At 41.0% G+C, this 21943-nt stretch overlaps 2 protein-coding genes across 4 annotated transcripts; both read right to left on the bottom strand.

The window, feature by feature from the left end:
* Positions 1-1740: 1740 nt before the first annotated feature.
* LOC119719090 lies at positions 1741-6751 on the bottom strand. The gene is made up of 5 exons (XM_038188407.1): positions 6503-6751; positions 5667-5733; positions 3941-4090; positions 2902-2991; positions 1741-1990 (listed from the first exon to the last, which is right to left on the bottom strand). The coding sequence occupies exons 1-5, from the start codon at positions 6746-6748 to the stop codon at positions 1773-1775; spliced, it is 771 nt and encodes a 256-aa protein (XP_038044335.1). The 5' UTR covers positions 6749-6751; the 3' UTR covers positions 1741-1772.
* A 3070-nt stretch (positions 6752-9821) lies between these two features.
* LOC119719088 (very low-density lipoprotein receptor-like) lies at positions 9822-21842 on the bottom strand. 3 transcript variants are annotated; one of them, XM_038188404.1, is made up of 9 exons: positions 21736-21842; positions 19899-19958; positions 18535-18645; positions 17246-17362; positions 16980-17090; positions 14747-14863; positions 13149-13265; positions 11758-11848; positions 9822-10633 (listed from the first exon to the last, which is right to left on the bottom strand). In XM_038188404.1, exons 1-8 carry the CDS (start codon positions 21785-21787, stop codon positions 11769-11771), a joined length of 765 nt encoding a protein of 254 aa, XP_038044332.1. In that variant the 5' UTR covers positions 21788-21842; the 3' UTR covers positions 9822-10633; positions 11758-11768. The 3 variants fall into 3 exon arrangements, with proteins under 3 accessions (XP_038044332.1, XP_038044333.1, XP_038044334.1); XM_038188405.1 differs by having other exon boundaries at positions 9822-10628; XM_038188406.1 differs by having other exon boundaries at positions 13149-13259.
* Positions 21843-21943: the final 101 nt, after the last annotated feature.

Below are 21943 nucleotides of genomic sequence, written 5' to 3'. Positions count from 1 at the left end.
TCTAAAAACACGTTGAAATTGTGCAGCAGCAGGATTCCAGTCAACCAGTGAATGTTGCAGTTTTGAGACATCATCTTTCATTGAAAAAAAACCTTTTTCCTTTTGCCGACGCGCATGGCTACGGCGACGCGCGCGCATACCAGAAACCGGAGACTTTTTTTGGCCTTATACTATACCAACTGGGGTGAGTATGATTGCCATTTCAATAGTTATTTCACCAGACTCACATAGTACATCTCACATTTTGATGTGAAATGCACATTGCTCATAGGGTGCCCAGTGCTGTTAGCTAGTCTACATAAATAGTCAATAGTTAATAGTCATAACTTAAACGCACGCGTATCTTTTTGGGCAGTTGAATCGTAAATCAATCAATCGTAAGTCGCGTAAATACCACTTGCAATTTCCGCTTGCGAGGACCTCAGTAGTTGACTCCATATCTTGAGGTGGTAGTTTGAGTATAAGAACAGACCGTATGCGTTGTAGGACATAATTATGTATGCATTTAACTTCTTGTCCATAAAATAGGCCAGTTTTTAATTCTTTTGTGTATGGGCTTTAGACCGTCACAATGAAATATATATGAAAGAAAATATAAGTTATGAACCTTATTATTTTGCTTAATTCCCAACTCTGGGTAGCCAAAATAATGTCAAAATACAAGCAGGCAAGCTTAATTAGCAAAGCTTTTCCCAGGTCACGGGGGGGGGGGGGGGGGGGCAGAGTGGAAGATTGCAAGGGGATGGAGATTTCAAAAGCAAAATCGGGACGGTGAAAATGGATTGACCAGACGAAAATTCTATTTTGCAACGGGCAAACAAAACCCTAGTTATACGCACGTACAATATTATATTCTATTGAATCGATAAAGAACGGCTATTCACTGGAAGGGGGGTAGTGTTTTCACTGACTACACAATCAATGCGGCGGAGTTTAGCCGATTCATGCGTTCAGAGCAGTACATGAATATTTCAAACTTTTGGGGCAACTTGGGTATTAAAGACTGGAGCATTCTAAGTCACAAGGACAGTCAGCGACTCAAGCCCGGTAGAAAGAAAGAGCACTATAGGCTGGCCCCTCTAACACCAGCAATAGACCTGTATCATGCATGCTGCCACCATTTCAGTCATGTTCCCTGTATCCATTATCAGTACTGAATGATGTGTTTGTGCAAAAAGGAACCAGACTATTTTTCCTTCCAGCCTCGCTTTGGTTACGTTGATTGGAATGGGAAATAATCAATATGGCCGCAACATGATAAGGCCAAAAAAAAAGTCTCCGGTTTCTGGTATGCTCGCGCGTCGCCGTAGCCATGTGCGTCGGCAAAATGAAAACGTTTTTTTTTTCAATGAAAGATGATGCCTCAAAACCGCCAAACTCACTGGTTTGACTGGAATCCTGCTGCTGCACAATTTTAACGTGTTTTTAGATGGGGTTATGATCGAGAATATATCTTTATGTGGCCTCTCTGGACTCCCATATTATATTTGCACTAAGTTTAGTCGGGCACCATTTGCAGTCATCAGCCGACATTTGAAGCAAAAAAAAAAAACAGGTAAAAAAAAAAGCCGCGTCACCGCACCACTTTCTGGGCAAGCTCCGTACCAGAAACCGGAGACGTTTTTGGCCTAATGGTCTAGGGAACCGATTTTGTTTTGTTTTAAAAGTAAACGACGAAGAACAAATGCAACAATTTCATGCAATATGCTGTGACCTCTTTAGCCTTAATCTTTTGAAGGCACAGATATGCGAGTTATTCTTACCTCCATGCTCTACATGCAAAATTTCATGGGAACGGCCCAGACCTGGACTTCGCAAATCTGCAAAATGGCCCCGTCTCTTGGAATGTGAATAACGATCTGATCTCCCGCAATTGGCTTATCGCAAATGACGAGGTTCATCCCGCCGGGAATGTTGGCCGACTGCGCGGTAACTGGTGAGCCGCACGCTGGTCCGCCTACACGCACCACAGCTCCGGCCAAACGGTCATCTGTGTGAAAGAAATGATTTAATGTTAGACATAAGATGAGGTAAAATTAATGTTTCTGTTTATAATGACCGACTATGCCGGTGTTTCATCTACCACTCGTATATAGCCAGATTATCTCAAGACGAAACTGAATTTACAAAGAACATTGCTTTGAGCAAAGTTCGTATTTTCGAAAGTTGCACTCATCCCTGCATCATCTTTGGATACTCTAGCTCCTAGTTCATTATTGTAAAAAAAAAGAATGCGATAGCAAAATAAGAAAAGGAAGAAATCGATTATCCTTCTAAGATTCTAAAGAGTGAAACAAGGGACCAGACTGATTTTGGACTAAAACAAACGAAAAAAAACTTACCAAAATGACCAAAATAAGCCCCCAAGTTTCCCACAAAATGTGGCTACCAAATTTTCATTTTCAAAAAAAGCAAACAAAATAAATTAAATACTTAATTGTATTGTAGGAAAGACGTTTTTGAAAAGTTTGTACATGGAGGCAAGAAATGTGCAGTAATGTTAAAGTCACTGGTATTTATCACAGAGTGCTATGAATCGAGGCAGAAATCTAAAGTATTGTGTTTCATTATTTATGTGCCATCGACGTCGCACTTTTGTGCGTTGCATTTTTGACTTGTATGCAAGACGGCCAGAGCTTATTGTGCACTCGCTCTTGTTATAGAGACTCTGGTGAAAAGGTCGATCTATCCGACTGAATGAATTTCGTCTGGTCCCTAGTCAGTCATGGGAGTAAATGTCACTCGAATAGAATGACTTAAAAGTTTTATTCTGGAAATGAGGGTATATAAAAAGAGAGGCTTTATAAAATATTTAAACCAACTGGGCCAATTTTAAAGACACAAAAATCAGAGCAAACCGATCTTCCTAGTGTAAATTTGAACACGAGTTTTGTAACTCACAGTCGCCGTCTCCACGGTTCACAATGCCGACCTGCACAATACAGTGAGGCTCACGAAGATACACTCTCCACCACGGGTTGTTCTGAGGTGCTACAATAAACGAAAGTAAATAAAACTTGATATACATCTGATTCAGACGGGGAGTGTTACAAAGCATGCAAGTCCCAGGCTGAGATGTTCCATTGATGCAGTGGCGGCGCTACGGGGAGGGGGGGGGGGGGTATGCGTGTTAACGTATGGGAAGGGCTGTACGCACATTGCCCTGCCCGCCCCGCCCCGCCCCCCCCCCCCCCCAGTTTTTTCCCAAAAAATTATCAACAAATAGATTTATTTTCTTCGCTGTTAAGATTCATAAAATGTGGACACATTAATTTGTTGGCCGATGAAAGCATAATAATTATTGGTACTTTGGCAGACAAAACACGCCACACATGTATTCATACAGCCGTATCCGCTCTGTTCACAAGTACCCCCTCACTGGCAAAGAAGGAACAGTGGGGGTGACCGACCGACGCTGTCTTGCCCGACTGCAATTTTGCCGTGACGTGCGGCCGTACCACTGCGTGTGCATCACCCCCTGGTACATGGTGTACGTGCGTCACACACAAGGAACGGCGCGCGTTATCCAGCTAAATGTCCCGCCCATGGGACGTCGTTGCTAGGTAAAAGGGCGCCCTCTTTCGTTGGCGCACGGATCCCATATACTGTGCAGCCAACGTCTTTGTACATTTGGTATACAGACCATTCTGCGGTTAGATGCATTTCTCATTCATAAAAACGACTACACATCTAAGCTGCTCTAGTGGCTTATTTCCGGACCATTGACAATGGGCGTACACATGAGGCATAAGATTTTTTTTTGACAGCCCCCCCCCCCCCCAAAATATTTCTTTGCCCCCCAATTGCCCCCCCCCCCCATCCACAAGAGTCTGGCGCCGCCACTGCATGTACCTTTGAACATAGTGAAATGCGAGGAAAATATCACTTCACTAACCCAGCCCGTGAGTATCAGCTATCTATAGATAAACGACTGATTTACCTGTGTGCGCGCAGCTTCGTCCCTGGATCAGATCCGAGTTGAAATTCTTGTCCACTGCGTTACCAGAACCGTAAGTGACGTCATTGAATACGAGGGTGGAACTCTGTTCTGTTTGAAGGTTGACGATATCTACCAATGTAACCGCAGGAGCTGTTCGAACATGGAAAAAAACCCATTGAAATCGGAATAAAATTTTTAAATTGTTCAAAGATTGGTTGATGTTAGTCCGTTCCATTATACTTATGCACGCCTGTCCAACAAATTGGCGTATTGCATTGCGTAAAGGTTTGTCTAATAATTTTACCGATGCCGTATAGTAGGCCTATACAGTCATGTCTGAAATCTGGCAATGAAGTACCGGAAACAGCCTTCGATGTAATTGATAGTGGTTAATCTCCAAGTCCGACGTCCCATTGTAGTGGCGCACCCAGGATTTGGCTTTGGGGAGCCCCAATTTTTTTTCCAAACATTTCATAAGTTTAATTAAAAAAAAAAATGTTGCCCAATTTTTTTGGCCGCAGAATTTTTATTCTGGCGTCCCTATTACACCCCTATTATACTACTCGACAAAAGGCTCAAGCCCCCCCCCCCGCCCCCCCCCCCCCCCCTTGAGTGCGCCACTGTCCCATTGGTCAGATGAAACATGGTTCAGGTTGACTGACCCTTATCCTTAACCCCAACCTCGTCCCCAGGGTGTCGAGCAGCACGCGCCCACCACTACCTGCTCTCTCACCCTGGTATTGGATCATTTGCATGTGCAAAATTTTTGAACACGTATCCAAATTAAGACTAGTCTGGTGCCTGTCTGTGCGTTACATTCGCATTTTTTTGTATGTGGCGTCTGGGGTAAAAACAGAGTCAAATTGTCGCAGCGCGAGCATTGCGTGAGCTACGAAAACACGATTTTTTTCAATTAAACTGTTACGATCTTATCAAGACAACATGCAGTATCACATTTCATATTAATATGAACAAATTGGAAAGTAAATGAATATTTTCGAGAAGGCATGGACGAATGACCACGAAAACACGTACTGCACGTTGCGAATAACAACACCAAGTACACGATATAAATCCATTTCTAGCCAAAAAGTGCGATATCGAATCAGGATACAGGAAGAAAGTTTCCTATCCAGGGTTTACTATTGGAAACGATGTTGGAAATAAAGTAAGCACTGGGGACGAAGTTGTTATAACCCTAACCCTGAATGAGCCGTACGACTAATGGGACGTCGGACCAATGGGACGTATAGACCAATGGGACGTCGGGCCAGTGGGACGTATAAAACAATGGGAAATCGGACTATAGAGACGTCCCCATTGATAGTATACAGTGTAGTGATGCGAGTTCACTCGCCGCAAGAATTGAGCCATGGGGTTGTGGCTGATAGCTGAGAAAAGGCGGGAATTTAGCAATGGAAGCGCCTGAACTCTTATCAATTCAAAACAAGGCTTTATTTTGAAGGTCAAAGCCAGGAATTTAAAAGTTTCTAAGCCCGATTTAATTATTATTATTTATTTTATTTTAAAAATCAAAACCTATTTTGCCTTACTTAATTACCGTACCATCCCTTTTTATTTGATAACTTGATTTCAAAGTCTTTCTTATTACAGCGGGTTAAAAGAGGTAGAACGTTTCATTTTCCTCCAATGACACACAAAAAAAGGTTAAACTACATCTTTAATCTTGCTCCTTACTCTATAGGTTTGACCACACAACACATACCTGCCTGATCCAAGTACTTCCTTTCCAAGGCACGCTTTAACAGTTCAATGTCTCGTGAAAGTTCATCCTTGATAGAGAAAAACCAATGTAAAACTTTGATACTTCATATATCTGTATCACTCCATAAATAAGACCTGAAACGCTACAAGAATTTTGCAAAGCATGTAAATGTTTGCGGCTCGAAACGAAAACGTGGTGAAAGTACTCGAGTTCTCTTTTTTTCAGCTTAATATTATTATAGGAAAGATTCCTATATCTGGCCATAACTTTTAACCTTATTCACAAACCGTATGAGACTGGTCTGAAAATGTCTGTGTTTTCTCAGTAAATACTTCAATATTTTCCCTGCTAGATTTGACTTTAAGGACATTTATCACTCTCTGATGGCTGATAGGCCACTGAAAGGAAAAATTAGTGACGGCCAAAGATTGGAATCCTTCCTGATCCTTACTATATTTTCACTTTCCAGGCCTATTTCGTGACTAGTCAACACATACAGAAAATCTCAATTTTTTTAGTCTGATGTCAAGGCAAAATACCAAGGCAGAATATTAAGGCCGAAGTCATTCCACAACTATGTATAACTAGTATCAGGACCTTTCAGTAAACAGTTGGGCATGATTATTATTGGTTAAAACAGAAGAAATCGGCTCGAGAAGGGATTGAATCTATTTTGCATATTATCTGGCTTGCGTTCTACCACCCAGTTCAATTGCACACGATTCACTCCCTTAGAGTTTTGCAAGTCTATAATGTCAAACACAAGTAGGAAAATGCATATTTATAAATGCTTGCTCTGTGACTATAACAGTGCTACAAAATTGTTAAAAGCCCACCTCGTTATTGGCTTCCTGTGGAAATGCAAAGACAGCATGGCACAACGCCAGAGTAAGAAGGAAAAGACGAAACATTCTCTCTCTTGGTGGTTGACAAGGTGTGGTCGGCTCAACTGGGTCTGCGGGAGTGTGGTGTTTCCAGTGCGTAGACGAGAAGCCACGTATATCACGTATATATTTGTGCCTTCTGCTTAGCCTTGTCTCATTGTGCCCAGGTATCCCAATCGAGGCCATAATCGAGGCCATCAGCCTTGTCCCTTTATAAAACTTAAATATGGCATGACAAATTATTCTTTCTTACTCTAATTTTTGTTTCAATAGGTCTATTGATGCTCCGTATTCAAATGATGTAGTAGTCTTTTCGCAAGCAGTGATTTCTTTGATTAAGATTGTTTTTTCCCTTAAAAATGTAAGTTTTTAGGTATAAGGGAGATCTATGGAAGTGAAGCCAGCAATGTCGATGTTCCCTTCCAGGTGATAAATAGGGAGCCACAATTGTGGTTTTTTTTAATTCACAATTGATTGATTTGCTCTTTATCAGTATAATTCACGGTCAATTTGCATGGCAAAAAGAAGGCAACGAATATTCCTTTTAAAGAAATGTAGCCCAGCTGATTATAATGGTGAGTTTTATTGGCAACTTATTTTGAGTGTATAATTTTTTGGGGAAAAACTTTGGGAAAACTCACATAATGGAAATTTTGGACATTCTATGCCACCATAGCGCCAGAATATGTTGGTAAAATGTCGCCAACATGGGAAGACTATAGTAGATGTCTCCCACTGCGCATGTGCAGCAAGTATAACCCCCAAGTGAATACACCCGCAATGGGCTATTCATAAGGTCCCCTTATTCCTAAAAACTCAGATTTTTAAGGGAAAGAACATCAATAGACCTATTGAAACAAAAATTTGAGTAAGAAAGACTGATTATGTCATGCCGCATTTACTAAGCCAAGGCTGATGGCGTCGAGTGGGATACCTGGGCACAATAGACAAACAAAGTGGAAGGTTCTTTCGTACCCCGCCCTGCAAACTGATGAATTCACGCTCTGATTGGTTAGATTTTGGGCAACCTGTGACCAGAGCGTCATCAAGGTCATGACTCTGCAAGGTTTGAAACGGTCGTAAAGATTGATTCATTACTCTTTTATTCCAATTTAGAGACGTTTTATTTTTGTTGAAAAACGTAATAATGTAGGAAATTCTGTAAAACTTATCTGTGTTGTAAATTTACAATTCCCGTCACTTTCTCAGGCTCTGTTTCGAATCACGAACAGTCAAAATTTTGTCCACATGGTCTGCAATGAAACAGAAATCACATTTGGTGTGGAATGCGCGCATTTCTATGGGAAGTTTTTGGAGAGCATTTGCGCACATTGTATCATAACTGCGGTCTTGAACAGCTGCAGCCAGATGCTTTATACATAGGTCAATTCCTTCACAAGATTCTGTGAAGCTCATCAGAGTATCCCAGCGCCCTGTTTGCAGGGGTACGAGAGAAAGTGGAAGGCACAAATATACGCGATGAAAGGAAGGAGTCAGAACTCTTGGGCGATTTAAATTTTGACCGTTAACATTCCAATCCCTCGGAAATGTCCATAGCTAAAGCGCCATGTGACCGCAGGCCTCGCCCATTCAAAGCGTGAATGCAAGCGGCCTTCAGTTTGAACACGGTGATCGTCGCCTTCTTTTTAGTTGGTATAACAAACAACCTCCCTATATGCTGTATATTAAGTCATGTCACGTCGTTGCTCTTTTTGAAAAATATATAAATGTGATATTTTGGAAAATGTCAAAAGTTTTCATACTGAAGGCATAGAGCATTTTGTTAGTCATGAAATGATTGTTTCAGATGTTGACCACATTGATATAGCCAGTATTATATTAGCCAACTCCGAACAAACACTTTCAAAATTATTCATTTTTGGCGATGTATGACAACTGTGCATGCGTATTACGCAAACTCTTTCTTCTACCGCTAGAGCCGGATTTCTATTTAATATATTAGCGTAGGCCTATAGTGAGCGACTGAATAATCTGGCCGCCAGGTGCATTTCATTGTTGCTTTCGAGCGCGGCGATGATCTTATAATACTTTGAAATACTGGAGTTCTGACTCCTTCTGTTCATATTTCCATGTTAAAACCACAGTAAACGTGTTAATATAAGATGGAATTTTTGTTGGAGTTGGAGGTAACACACTGAGTACACAGTGTTTAAACGTCGGTGAAGGGCAAAACCTAATTTGATAAAACGTGTTATGTGTTCTTCTTATTATTATTATTTCGTTCAAAGCGTTTGATCACCATTTCAGGTGGAAGATGTATTGAAACTACTTTAACGTGTACTAGTAACCTAGATATCACGGCTAGTTGGCTATATTTATTGGAAAAGAGAAACTATAGTACACATGCACATGACGTCACTTGATGACAATGTGTTGGGCGGTGTAACGTATGCGCAATGCGCCTCCTATAGGCTTGACCAATGCACAAGCTATTCAATATAGCTAAGTGACTGCACGACCTCCGTAGCCTTGGTTCGAAGGCTTTGTTTCCCAGCTTCATTCTTTTTAATGGTCACCGTGCTTAATTCTTACAAATTCTAAAATTTTCACCGATTCCTAGCGTTGATGTGAGTAACTTCCATCGTGTAGTAATACCAGTTGGCGAGAAAATTGCGCCCTCTGTCTATGACACTTGTAAGTATGCAGATTTTCACAATGTGCTCTCTAATTATAGGGATCAGATGGTTTAAAATGAAAATCACTATCATTTAAGATTTTAAAAACTTGAAAAAAAAACCTTTAAAAAACACAGTTCGGTGACTTGAGTGCAAACTAGGTTTATTCGATACTGAAATTTGCTATAAATCGTATTTTCCATAGTTACAGTAGGATCTATTTTAACCAAGTACATGTATAACCAAGTCTAGGGGAACGACGCTTCCATTATTTTCAGAAGTGTAAAACGAATGTCCAACCAGATCAAATTGACCGATAATTATTCACCGAGTGATACCGGGAGGAATCACATGTAACAAGCCAGTCAGTCTCACAGCCATTGTAGGAGATGTTCCAACATCTTAAACGTATTTACAGAAACAAAAGGAGTGAGGCCACAGTTCTTTATGTAACTCTACTTCAAATTTGGTGAGTGTACAAAAATCAAGACCCGTTTGGTCACAACCGTGAAGAATTGTGAGAAAGGGCTACTCTCTGAATATCGCAAAGAAATGGAAAGATTAACCCTTTATCGAATTTCCTCTGTAATGAAAACACGTCAATAAGGCACACTGAAACAAGTCCATTTGCTTTATTGAATTAGCTGCCACGCTATTTTATTAACGAACTAGCACAGAATTAAACTACCGTGCTTATAAGGTTACTACACAGAAGAACGAAGAAAGAACTCAAGATTTCTGATTGTGAACGAGTGTATTTCGTTTTCAATACAATTATTGCGTTAATTTAAAGTATGCAACTTTTCCCTCATTACGTAAAGAGGTTTGTTAGACGATCGTGCCAAAACGTTGTGAGCTCTAAAACGTATTGGGTAGTAGAAGACACGCTATTTTCGATACTGGTAATTTTAATCACTGACTTTTGTTGTATGTATCTGATATTATCATTGTTTTTATGATGAAGACCACTGAGAATGACTAGTCCACTTTAAATTTGTGGCATGTTAGTCGCCGTGTTGGTATTTTAGTACTGTACATGTACTCCCCAACGAAAACTTCATGACGGGTTTGAGGAACTAATCCCTCTCAATTGTTTAGACACTAGTCAATCGGAATATCTCCTTATGATGCATGTGTTTTTTTCCAAACCAATATAAAGACTGGCATGACCATGCATGTGGTCTGAGTTTGCTTTTGGAGAAACTAGTGATTTTTATAATTGTTTGTGAATTCAGAACTGAGGAATGGTTATTCATTTAATTGAACGATAAAAGTGACAATCACTTGAAATGACAAATCACCCATGAAAAAAAGGAAAAACAATGCAGAAATGAAAAATCTTGTGAACTATACGACTAGCTATTGTGGCAGTGGAAAACGAAAGTCCGTTGTCCGTTGTCCGTGGTCGGATCCCGAGGCCTTGTCGGTCTTTCCCGGTTGCACTACCCTTGTCACAAGAAATCACAACAAATAGATGGCGTTACAGGCTTTGGAACGATAGCATTGATAGACGTTACTGTAGCAATGTAACGAATTCTTTGAAAACTCTGCTATTAAAAAGACACATGGGAAACTCCGCGAGAAGACTTATGTAACAGCATATTTTTAGTAGTATAAATGCGTAGGCCTATTCTCCCATGATTATACTACCAACTTGGGTGAGTATGATCGCCATTCCAATAGCTATTTCACCAGACTCACATAGTTACATCATGGGTTACATCTCAATATTTTGATGTGAAATGCACATTACTGCTTAAACGCACGCGTATCATTTTGGGCAAGTTGAATCGCAAATCAATCAATCAATCGTAAGTCACGTAAATACCACTTGGAATTTCCGCACGCAATATGTGACTGTATGACTTGTGATTGGCTAATTAGCTTACGAAGACCTACGGCTAGTTGACTCCATATCTTGAGGTGGTAGTTTGAGTAAGAACAGACCGTATGCGTTGCGGGAGTCCCGGAGGGTATGCCTTGTTATTTTAATTAATTAACAGTGAATGCAAACAGATGTACTCATTCCTATCCACAATACCACTGCCCCCTAACTCTGCCCTTTGACATAAGATATATACGCCGTAGAGAAGTGTGACGTCACGCGGGGTCGTCTACAAAAGTGGTCGTTCCACACAATGTCCCGACCGCCATTTTCCCCATGTACGGGCGATTTAAGTGAACGTTTTATAGTTGAAATTTCTCAGACATTCAGAACTTAAAACTGGAAAATGGGACAGTGCTTTGTGTTTACTCAGAACCGTTATTTTTCTTGTTGAAGGAATAAAAAATGATGAAAAGTGGGCACCGTGCGCGTATCGCTACGTAATTATAAGTACAGGTTTGTGTGGACAATTCGCCCCAGGCAACGCGTGACCTCAGCGGCGTATGACGTAACCACTTTCTACGGCGTACAAACTCCCTAGCGCCCAGGCTTGACGGTGAACGTTTTACTATCCACTGCCGGACTAACATTTTCATTCAAAAACTTGATTCATTTATCACAGAATAAAGTCTGAAATAATCCCATCTCTTCGTTGCAATCATCATGACACTATTCGAGATTCTTACCTCCTATGAGTTTACTTGCGCATGTCTTTCTTCTTTTGCTCCACTTTTCGGGTTAGCTTCTCCCACTTTTCCTTAGGAGCTCTCTTATAACCTATGAAAAAAAGAAGAGTAAGTCTGGGCAGAGACGGTTTCATGTTTTTCCTCCTTTTGGGGGAATACCTTTCACTAGTAGAAAAAAGTGTGTTTAACTTGACTGTGTTCCACGGAAACAGTAACATTGGATGCAGGCTGACTCTATCAACTGACTACAACTGAATGCCGTGGCCCTGATGAAAAGCTATGTAGTTCAAAGATCAGTATGCAGGGTGAGTAAAAAAACCGCAAAAAACCCTAATGTCGGAACCATTGTTTTAGTGAAGTTCTGCAGGTAGCACTTTCAAAATTCTAGAATATATATGAAAGCCCATAAGCTTTCTTTTAGTACAAAAATCATTAAAATCACTCATTTACTTTCAAGTTATGGAATTGTAAATACAACCACTGTTTTAAAGTTCTGTCCATGGATCACAAAAAAAATTCACACACATCCCTTTGTGATTTGTTTTCGTTTTGCTGAAAGAACACTTACATTCTTGTGATCCGTGGACAGAACTTTAAAACGATGCTTGTGTTTAACTTGAAAAGTACATGAGTGGTTTGAATGATTCTTGTACTAAAAGAAGGCTTATGAATTGGGCTTATGATATCCTAGATTTTGAAAGTGCTACATGCAGAAAAAGAACTTCACTAAAAACACTGGTCCCGCCATTTGGGTTTCAAGGTTTTTTTTTTTACTACCCTCTATACCCTTCGTGGAAATTTAACCCTATCAGGACTCGGGTCACGATCTGCCCCGCTATGAAACTTTTTTTATCCTAGCTCTTGAGCACTTTGTTTTGTAGCCAAATTGGGCACACTCCAGGCCATTTTGTTCCCTTAACTGCATTCCTTTTGCACAATGATTTGCCCGGCAGTTTACATGCAGGAATAATCACACCATCTTTTTCTCCCTCACTGGTCAGACTGAATGAAAATTCTAGTGCAACGAATTAAGAGGAGGCGTATACAATGTAGTTACTTTTTGAATAGTATATAAACATAAATCCCAATGCTTCGCAAGACCAAGTTACACTGAGTGATTCGCATAAGAATGCACAACTAGGCATATATGGGTAAAGTGGTAACCGCGTGCATCACTGTATTCCGCTTTGCAAAAGAAACAAAAAAGGTAAAGAGGGCGAACCTGTATTCACAGGAACGCCCATCTCTCTTTCTTTAGCGATTAGGCCAGACTCATATGCTGCTGTGGGGGGATCGCCACACCTCCAAAAGAAATACAGTTTCTCTATTTTGGCAGTGTGTATGTGTTTATTATTTGTTCCTTTCCACGTGCTTACTTAACTCTAACTTACTTGGGCAGTTCATTTCGTCTTCTCCACCATAGCAGTCATCCATGCCGTCACATTGCCAATAGCCGGGAATGCACCATCCACTGTTGCAGGTGAACTGGTCTGAGCTGCAGCCTGTACCTTAAACCAGAAAAAAAGCCAGGTGCTCATTTTGTAGCAACTTTAAGCACATTGACAATTCATAAATACCTAAGACACTTTACGTATTCCTTTTGGTCGAGAACCCGTCACGTGGGTGGTTTTAAACAGTTGATGAAACATCAACTGTTTTTAAACACATTTAAACACATAATTCCTGCACCGCTGCGTCCTGCGCGACATTGCGCATTATACGCACCGTGTGTTTGCAAATCTCCATATAAAGGAGGTTTTTAGTACGAGGGGTGTTTCACAAAAGATATGGTAAAACTGTGCTTGGCCAAAACAAGTATACGTATAAAACCGGCTGCAGCCGATTTCACGAAACTCCGCAATGGCGTAAGTCCACTTGCACTTGCGCCACAATGTATTACGGAAGCTGCGCAAGTCCGCAACATTTCACGCTGCGCAACATTTCAGTTATTTCACTTTTAAGATAGTTAAATAGTGCACAAGTCTTCGACTTGGGCAAGAAATTATGGCGTTACTTGCGTAATCATTTTAGGTGGCGTAAGTTGTGGCGGAGCGACTGAAAATGACCTACATGTATTGCAATAGGTCATTTTCATATATTGTACCAGCAATATCGTGATGGATTTGGAGCCTATTATTGCACACATTATCAAGGTCACTGAAACGAAACAATCACAGCTTTGTGTTTGAAGTAAAATAATTGATATTCTATTCGTGACAGAGTTTTTAGTGTTGCCACACGATTCCAAAGAACTAGAGTCAGACTGTTATTTAAATGCATGTCGGGCGGAGGTGATTCAACCACTGTTTCATGCACGAACAAAATCATACACAAACGGCAGTCGTAAATGTTGTTATTATCCTCGTCCAAGATGTTCAGATTATACGTTGCGAAGCTAGCTACGCAAAGTTCCTGCGACCCGAAGTTGGCAAAAATGCAGTTTGCCAACCAAGCGTAGAAAGGTCTACACCGAGAGTTTCGCATGACAGGGCGCCACCAGGAGGCAGAGAGGGCAGTTTACATGCAGGAATAATCACACTTTTTCTCCTCATTGGTCAGATTGAATAACTCGCAAAGTGTCAAGCGAAATGCATGTAGTCAACAATGGTGGACGCGCTTCGAACGTATTGTTGACCTTAAGAATTTCGCTTTGCTTTTGCGTGAAATATGAACTGGTGTAGCATGACTTTATGAAATACGGACTCATTGGTGGTATTGCGCATGCTCATGCATAGATAATCAGGAGAGGGACCGGTCACGTGAGAGGGTTCAACCAGTAAAAGGGAAAAAGAGTCAGATTTTCATACAAATCCAAAGTTCATATGACACCGGGCTTTTAGAGTGGTAAATTTATAACCACGTGCATTAACTGTATTCCGTTTTGCAAAAGAAAAACAGTTTCACTATTTTGGCAGTGGTGTGTTTATTATTAACCACGTGCTTTCTCGTAGGCCTTCGTTGACGGCAGCTTTATTTCATTCTCACTTACTTGGGCAGTTGACCTCGTCCTCTCCACCACTGCAATCATTCATGCCGTCGCATTGCCAGTAGCCGGGGATGCACCATCCACTGTTGCAGGTGAACTGGTCTGAGCTGCAGCCCGTACCTTAAACCAGAACAAAGCCTGATGCTCATTTTGCAGCAACTTTATGAACATTATTGATTGATGCGTAAATATATTCATAAATACCTAAGACACTTTACCCATTCCTTTTGGCCTAGAGCCTGCCATGTAGGTGGTATTAAACGGTTGATGAAACATTATTCCTGCACCATTCTAAGCCACATTGAGCAGTACGCGCCGAGGGAGCACAAATCTTCCCCAAAAGGAGGTTTTAGCACACTGCGCGCGCAAGGCGTATTCCATAAACATGGCATGAGGGTATATACGTGATTCACAAAACATTAGAAAAAAAATGTTGGAAAATTGTGAATGTTGGGCATGTTGTTAGTTTTTGAGAGAAAGGTATTTATAACTGTCCTGAAGTTGGCCGAAACAAGTACGTATAAAACCGGCTAGGGCTTGCAGCCGATTCCACTGTTATGTTAGCCTTTAGTCAAGTCCCACGCGCCTATACCCGGACCATCCGGACACGTAACGTACCCCGGATGCTGGCAAATAAAAAAAAACTAACACGAGCGGCGAAGCCGGGAGGGCCTAATTACTATCTCGTGAAACTAATCACTTATTAATTTATTCACGTAATATAAATCAAGCAATATAAACCAATCATCTAACGGTGGTTTGCGGCACGCCCGCCTTGTGTCTGGCGCCAGACGACGGCTGATTTACGTTAGTAATTCTGCATTTTCATTGGTCAATTCACAACGGGTAATTCATTATGCATGTCTACGTACCAAATCGGTAGAAAAATGTAAAGAAAAACATAAGTGAACTCCACGAGATGGTAAAGGCCCTCGCGGCTTCGCCGCTCGTGCTAGTCTTTTTACGTGTCAGCATCACGTGTCCGGGTAAGCGGACTTGACTAAAGGCTACTGTTATACACTGTTAAAAATTAAATTAACGAACTCCGTTAAGTGAAATATTCCGTATTTTTTGCCGTAATTTTACGGACTTTCCGTAAATGCAAATATTAATTATGCTAATTAGCGTGATTACAACCAACCACATCGGCACAAACACCTACACATAATATAGTACATCCAAGTACATGTTGTTATTTCACCCACGACCGTGTACACGTCCAAACTCATGTTAAGGGTCTGTTTATTTTACGGAATGAAAAAAATTTCCGGAAATTTTGCTGCCAGCAAAAAAAAATAGCGTTCCGTATTCCTGCAAAATTACGGACATTTTTAACAGTGTACGCAATGGCGTAAGTCCACTTGCACCTCAATTTGTTACGCAAAGATGTATAGGCTACTTGCGTAATCATTTTAAGTGGCGTATAAAGTTGTGGTGGAGCGACTGAAAATTACCTATTTTACCAGCAAATCGGCACTGTCGTAGAGCCCGTTATTCGCTCTTTTCACACTTCCGCCATTGGCATGCAGAGTCTCGATCTGGCAACTTTACACAATAAATATAGCCGGTTCCGTCATTCCCGTGTCGGGGTTCAGATAACTGAACCGGCTATTTTTATTGTGTAAACTTTTGCCAGGTCAGAGGTTGTGCATGCTAAATGGCGGAGTGTGAAAAGAGCGAATTGCACAACAGTTACAAGGTTGATACAAGACACCCACAACCTTATGTTTGAGGTAATTGAATTTCTATTTTACTCGTAACATAAGTTTTTAGAGTTGCCGAACGATATTCCGAAGAAAGTCGGCCAAAATCTCTTTCAAAATGGCGGGCACACACGAACAGCCGTCGGGAATGCTGTTTTTGTTCTCGCCGTCCAATATATTTGAAGCCATTTAAAACGTTGCACATCAACGCCAAGTTTCGTGAAATCTCGTAAGTTTATTGCGCAGCTGCACAACAAATTTGTTGCGTGAGACTTACGCAGGGCGCAAGCTATGCACTTTTTCGTGCAATCGGCTGCAGATCGGTTTCAAATGCAATGAATTGAGAGAAGGCGACTCGACTAGGCACTTAGTACATCTACATAAAGACATAAATCCCAACGCTTTGCGAGACCAAGTCGCTGACTGCAATTCGCATGACAGTGCGCCACAAAGAGGAATGTACTGATAACCGCGCGCATTAAGTGTATTCTATTTCGGCAGTACTAGGACAGTTTTACTTCATTCTCACTTACTCGGGCAGTTCAATTCGTCTTCTCCACCGAGACAGTCATTAAAGTTGTCACATTGCCAGTAGCCGGGGATGCACCATCCATTGTTGCAGGTGAACTGGTCTGAGCTGCAGCCTGCAGAAAAACAATCACAGTAATCAATATAAGTAGTTCAGGGATTGTAGAAGGAATATAGTGTCTGTATTTTTGCAGTGTCTACGTGTTTATCATTGTTCCTTTCTTTTCCCGTGGGCCTTCGTTGACGGAAGCTTTACTTCAGTCTCACTTACCTGGGCAGTTTACCTCGTCCTCTCCACCACTGCAATCATTCATGCCGTCACATTGCCAGTAGCCGGGGATGCACCATCCACTGTTGCAGGTGAACTGGCCTGAGCTGCAGCCTGTACCTTAAACCAGAAAAAAAGCCTAATGTTTATTTTACACAAACTTCATGTACATTGGTTGATGCATAAATACTTCCATAAATACGGAGTTTACCAATTCCTTTTGGCCAAGAACCCGTTACGTGGTAGTCTATATGTATTAGACCGCGGCGTCTATTATGCACGAACAGATTTGCTGATTAATTAGGCAAGGCCCCGCCTCTTGACTTCCTAGATTTTGACCAATCAGCGGACGCTTTCTATATCGGGTCTTCGGTCATTCGTTGCGCGTCATAGACGAGGGATAGAAAAAAAAATTGTCACGTGCTCTGTATCACGTAACGCAATATCGCACCCGGCTGTTGTTGTATTACAAACACTGCATTCGAATTGACCAATCATACCATTTAGTCCTGATTTATGAAATGACGTCACGATTTATTAAAGTCGACTCCTATCAGACGTTATACAGGACTAACTCCACAGATTACGGGTGATACTCAGACTACCTGCACCACTGCGCTTTGCGCCATATTGCGCAGTGCATTCTTAGTCTGTGTAAGACATGGCGAAAGCCATGGTCTATGATATGTAAGCACATTCGCTGATTAATTAGGCAAGACCACGGCCGCCTCATGACCTCCTAGATTTGGACCAATCAACGGGCGCTTTCTACATCGGGTCTTCGGTCATTACCCGTTGCGCGGGAGTCATAGACAATGGTAAAAACACTGTCACGCTTTCTGTATCATTTTACGCGATATGCGCCCGGCTGTTGTTGTATTACAAAACACTGCATTCGAATTGAGTCAAACCATTTAGTCCTGATTTTGGAATGAAATGACGTCACGGTTTAGTTAAGTCGAATCCGATTGGCTGGTGCGCGGCTTGCATATATCTGCATGTTTAGACATATATCAGACGTTATACAGGACTTGGCTCCTTAGATAACGGGTGATACTTGGGCCACATTGCGCAGTACATACACTGTAGTCGCCGATAATGATCCTCGCGCACCAAACCGGGCGCCACCAAGAGGTAGAGAGGGGGAATTGAAATGCACCCATTAACTGTATTCCTTAGGCAAAATCATGTGAGCATAGCAGTCTACGCGTGTTTATTATTTGTTCCTAATCCTATCAACGTACTTTCCTATGGGCCGATGTTGACGAAATATTTACTTTATTCCAACTTACTTGGGCAGTTCGACTCGTCCTCTCCACCGATGCAGTCATCCATGCCGTCACATTGCCAATAGCTGGGGATGCACCATCCACTGTTGCAGGTGAACTGGTCTGAGCTGCAGCCTGCATACAAGTCAGAGGAATGAATATAAGTAGTTCACAATTCGTAGATTACTAAAACCGTTAACCAATTTATCTTAAAATTGTGACGGAATAGGAATTATAAAGTCAACAACTGTACGTTTTGTATACATTAGAACACATGTGGGCCACCCACACTTTGCATATTGGGAATCCTTGTTTCTGCTTGGTCAATCGGATTTATTTGCACTGTCTGTTGTATGGCAATGGGAATCCTGGTATCTGATTGGTTAATTTACTTTATGCACTGTTGTATGGCAAGAGAAGTTGTCAGCCTATATGGGGAACCTCAAAGCCTATAAAAGGAGTTGCAGGACTTGGATTTTGTCAGTAATTGCTTGATTCTCCAATGATTACAATTCCTGCTAAGGCTCTTGATTAGGATGGAATGACATGAAGGGTAGATGATGATTAAAGACATGACCACCGTACTCGATTACTGTCTCCGATTACTTACTAGTCTGTGTCATAGGGTAGGATCTACTTAGGACTAAGTCAAGGGCAAAGTCCCAAGGGAAATAAGTATGTACATTGAATAAGTATTCTTCAATTTGTGAAATTTCGGCTAAGTTACATTATTTTTCATCAACTACGATGATTGGTGCATGAATGTACGGTTAACAACCAAAATTGGCTCGTGTTACATCAATTAGCTTGTGGTATAGTAAGTATGGATTATATCATTATATTAATAGGAGAAGAGTAATTGTTATCGAATGATAGCTCGGGTAGTAATTTGAGGGACTGTTTTCAAAGGAATAAACTAATAAAAGGCAGTGTCTGACATCGATGACGCCTTGCCTCGCAACGAATTCATCGATTCAGTGCGTAGCTGCAATCGGCTGAATGAGAACGTGTCCTGGACTACTTTTTTTGCAGCATACATCGTACACCCAAAGCTCAACTGGCGTTACAATACTCAACACTGCTAATGGTATTGCTACAACTCCCACAGAGCAAATGCCTTAGATAGCCATTTTCAGTCTATTTTTTTTCTAAGGAAAACTGTGACAACATCCCAAACCTTGACAATCCGAAGTTTTGTCTTCTATTATTGCAACTGCGGGCATCAAAAAGCTGTTGAGAAAGTTAAAACCACAGAAAGCACCAGGCCAGGATGGCATCTTTCCAACGATCTTGAAGGAATGTGCTAACAGTGTTGCTCCACTCTTGCAACAAATTTTCCAGAAGTCGTGTTATACATATGAGGTTGTTAATGACGTCAGAAATCTTACCTTGGCGGGCTTGATGACGTACCTTCAGATCCTTCTTTGATTGTTTTGCCGTGCATAACCCTGTAAATTAATGACACATTCATAGGTAATCTCGTTGGCAATTAAGTGCTAAACTAGTACACTATTCAGTATCCGAGGCGTATTGCCATGTGATATCGGTCTTGCTTATTACGGTAGATAAATCATAACCATTTCAAAAATCAGTGAACATACACTTTCTGTAGCGTTTTCTTGATGTCGATAGAGAACGATAATAAGGGCGTATACAATCCCCTCACCTGTCATTATCCTTTTTGTTAAAAAAATAATCTTCAAAACACAAGAGAGACAAGCTCTTAAAAATAATTGAATATAGATATAAAAAAAGGCCATAAAAATAACGCCATTGGAAATATTGCATTCACGTTTCATTCATTATCGTAAGAAAAACGAATGCAGGTAACCAGCTATATTTCGGGCTCTTAAAGAAATATCGCGATCGGTCCAACTCAAAAAAATAAATAAAATCATTGGATGAAAAATCAGAATGAATTGAGTATATTAGCATATCCATATTACGAGACTTTTATTCAGTATTAATTTAGCAGGGTTCGACTTTAACTTTTTTGTTCACTATCCAGTCAGGCTACTGAAACAGACTCTTAACTAGCCCACGGGCATTTACACTAGCCGGCATGTTTTTTTTGTTTATATAGTGTCTTATAAACAACAATGTGCATACACGTAAAACGTGTATAGAACCTGGTGGCGCGCTTCAAGGCCCCTCAAAAAGGAAAATTAACGTGTAAAAGTCAGAGTCTTTATAATTGGTTTTGGTATATTAATTTCTTAAAAAATCACCCTCGTAATTTTATGGACACTGAAAAATCGCATGACGTGAAAAAGAAATGTGCCAAAATTTGATCTTTCACTTCCGAAAACTTCCGCGCGGACTCGTGGAACTCGATCATTCGTTTAAGCATGACAATTTATGAAATAATTTTGTGGCGGACAATTTTTGCGAACAAACTTGAATGATTTATTTTCATTTGCAAACAAATCTAAAATGACCGTGCAAAAGAACTGTATTAAGACGTAATCCAAACGAATAAATCTAGAATTTTATATCATTTTCGTTCTCACGCAAGAACGAGATATGAAAAAGACGTGATCGAACAAGGAGACCTAGGCACGAAAATAGGTCGTAAGTGAAATCGTTTTTACCCATTTCTAACTGATTTCTCATCTATTCTGAGGCAATTTTGTCAGTGTTTTTAATAAACAGATCTTATAATTTACCCCTTTAACCCTACTAAAGGGCTGGGTTATTTTGACCGTCTCTTAGCCGGTGGGGGGGGGGGGGGGGGTGAGGCGGGTTCCCCCCTCCCCCCAAGATCTCAACCATCGAGTTACGAAACATTTTGAAACTCAGTACATGCATAGAGCAACTCATCATGAACATACCCAAAAAATGTCGTGACCATAGGTCAAAGGGTTTTGGAATTATGGCTAATTAATTATTCATATGTACGAATGGCAATTCTGTTCTGTGTACACGACGTATATGGGAAAATTCAGTTTTCATGGCGCGTTAGCGCTGGAAAATTTTTATGTTTTTTATGTTTTTGGTATCAAAAGATGCGCAAGGCTCGAGGCTAAAAAAGTCATAACAGCTTAGGTCGCAAAATGTTTTTCTTTCAAGCTATTTTCGAAAAAGTTGAAGGGGGGGGGGGCGGCCCTTTTAGGGTTAAAACAGTTGAGATGGCTTTTCCTTTCTCAATACCAGGCTGAAAACGGTTCAGTGTGTGTTATATGCAGCGGCCCGTTGTAAACTTTACCATAGTAGATGGCAACTTACCAATCAGTAGAGCTCCGAAGAGCAGAGCGAAGACAAGGCGTGTAGCTTGCATGATGAGTTCTGTCGAGATTCTGTCAGGTCTGTCGAGATGTGGCTTGGTATCAGACACCGACAATCCACTCACTTTTATAAGGTTTCTGGCACAGTTTGTCACGAACGTTCGAGCAACATTGTGTACTTTTGGTTTCGTTCAGATCCATCATTTCTA

This window comes from Patiria miniata, unplaced genomic scaffold (assembly GCF_015706575.1).
Source record: "Patiria miniata isolate m_02_andy unplaced genomic scaffold, ASM1570657v1 HiC_scaffold_8, whole genome shotgun sequence".
Classification (NCBI taxonomy): domain Eukaryota; kingdom Metazoa; phylum Echinodermata; class Asteroidea; order Valvatida; family Asterinidae; genus Patiria; species Patiria miniata.
The sequence above is the reverse complement of the archived record's forward strand: the minus strand, read 5'-3'. Positions and strand labels throughout refer to the sequence as shown.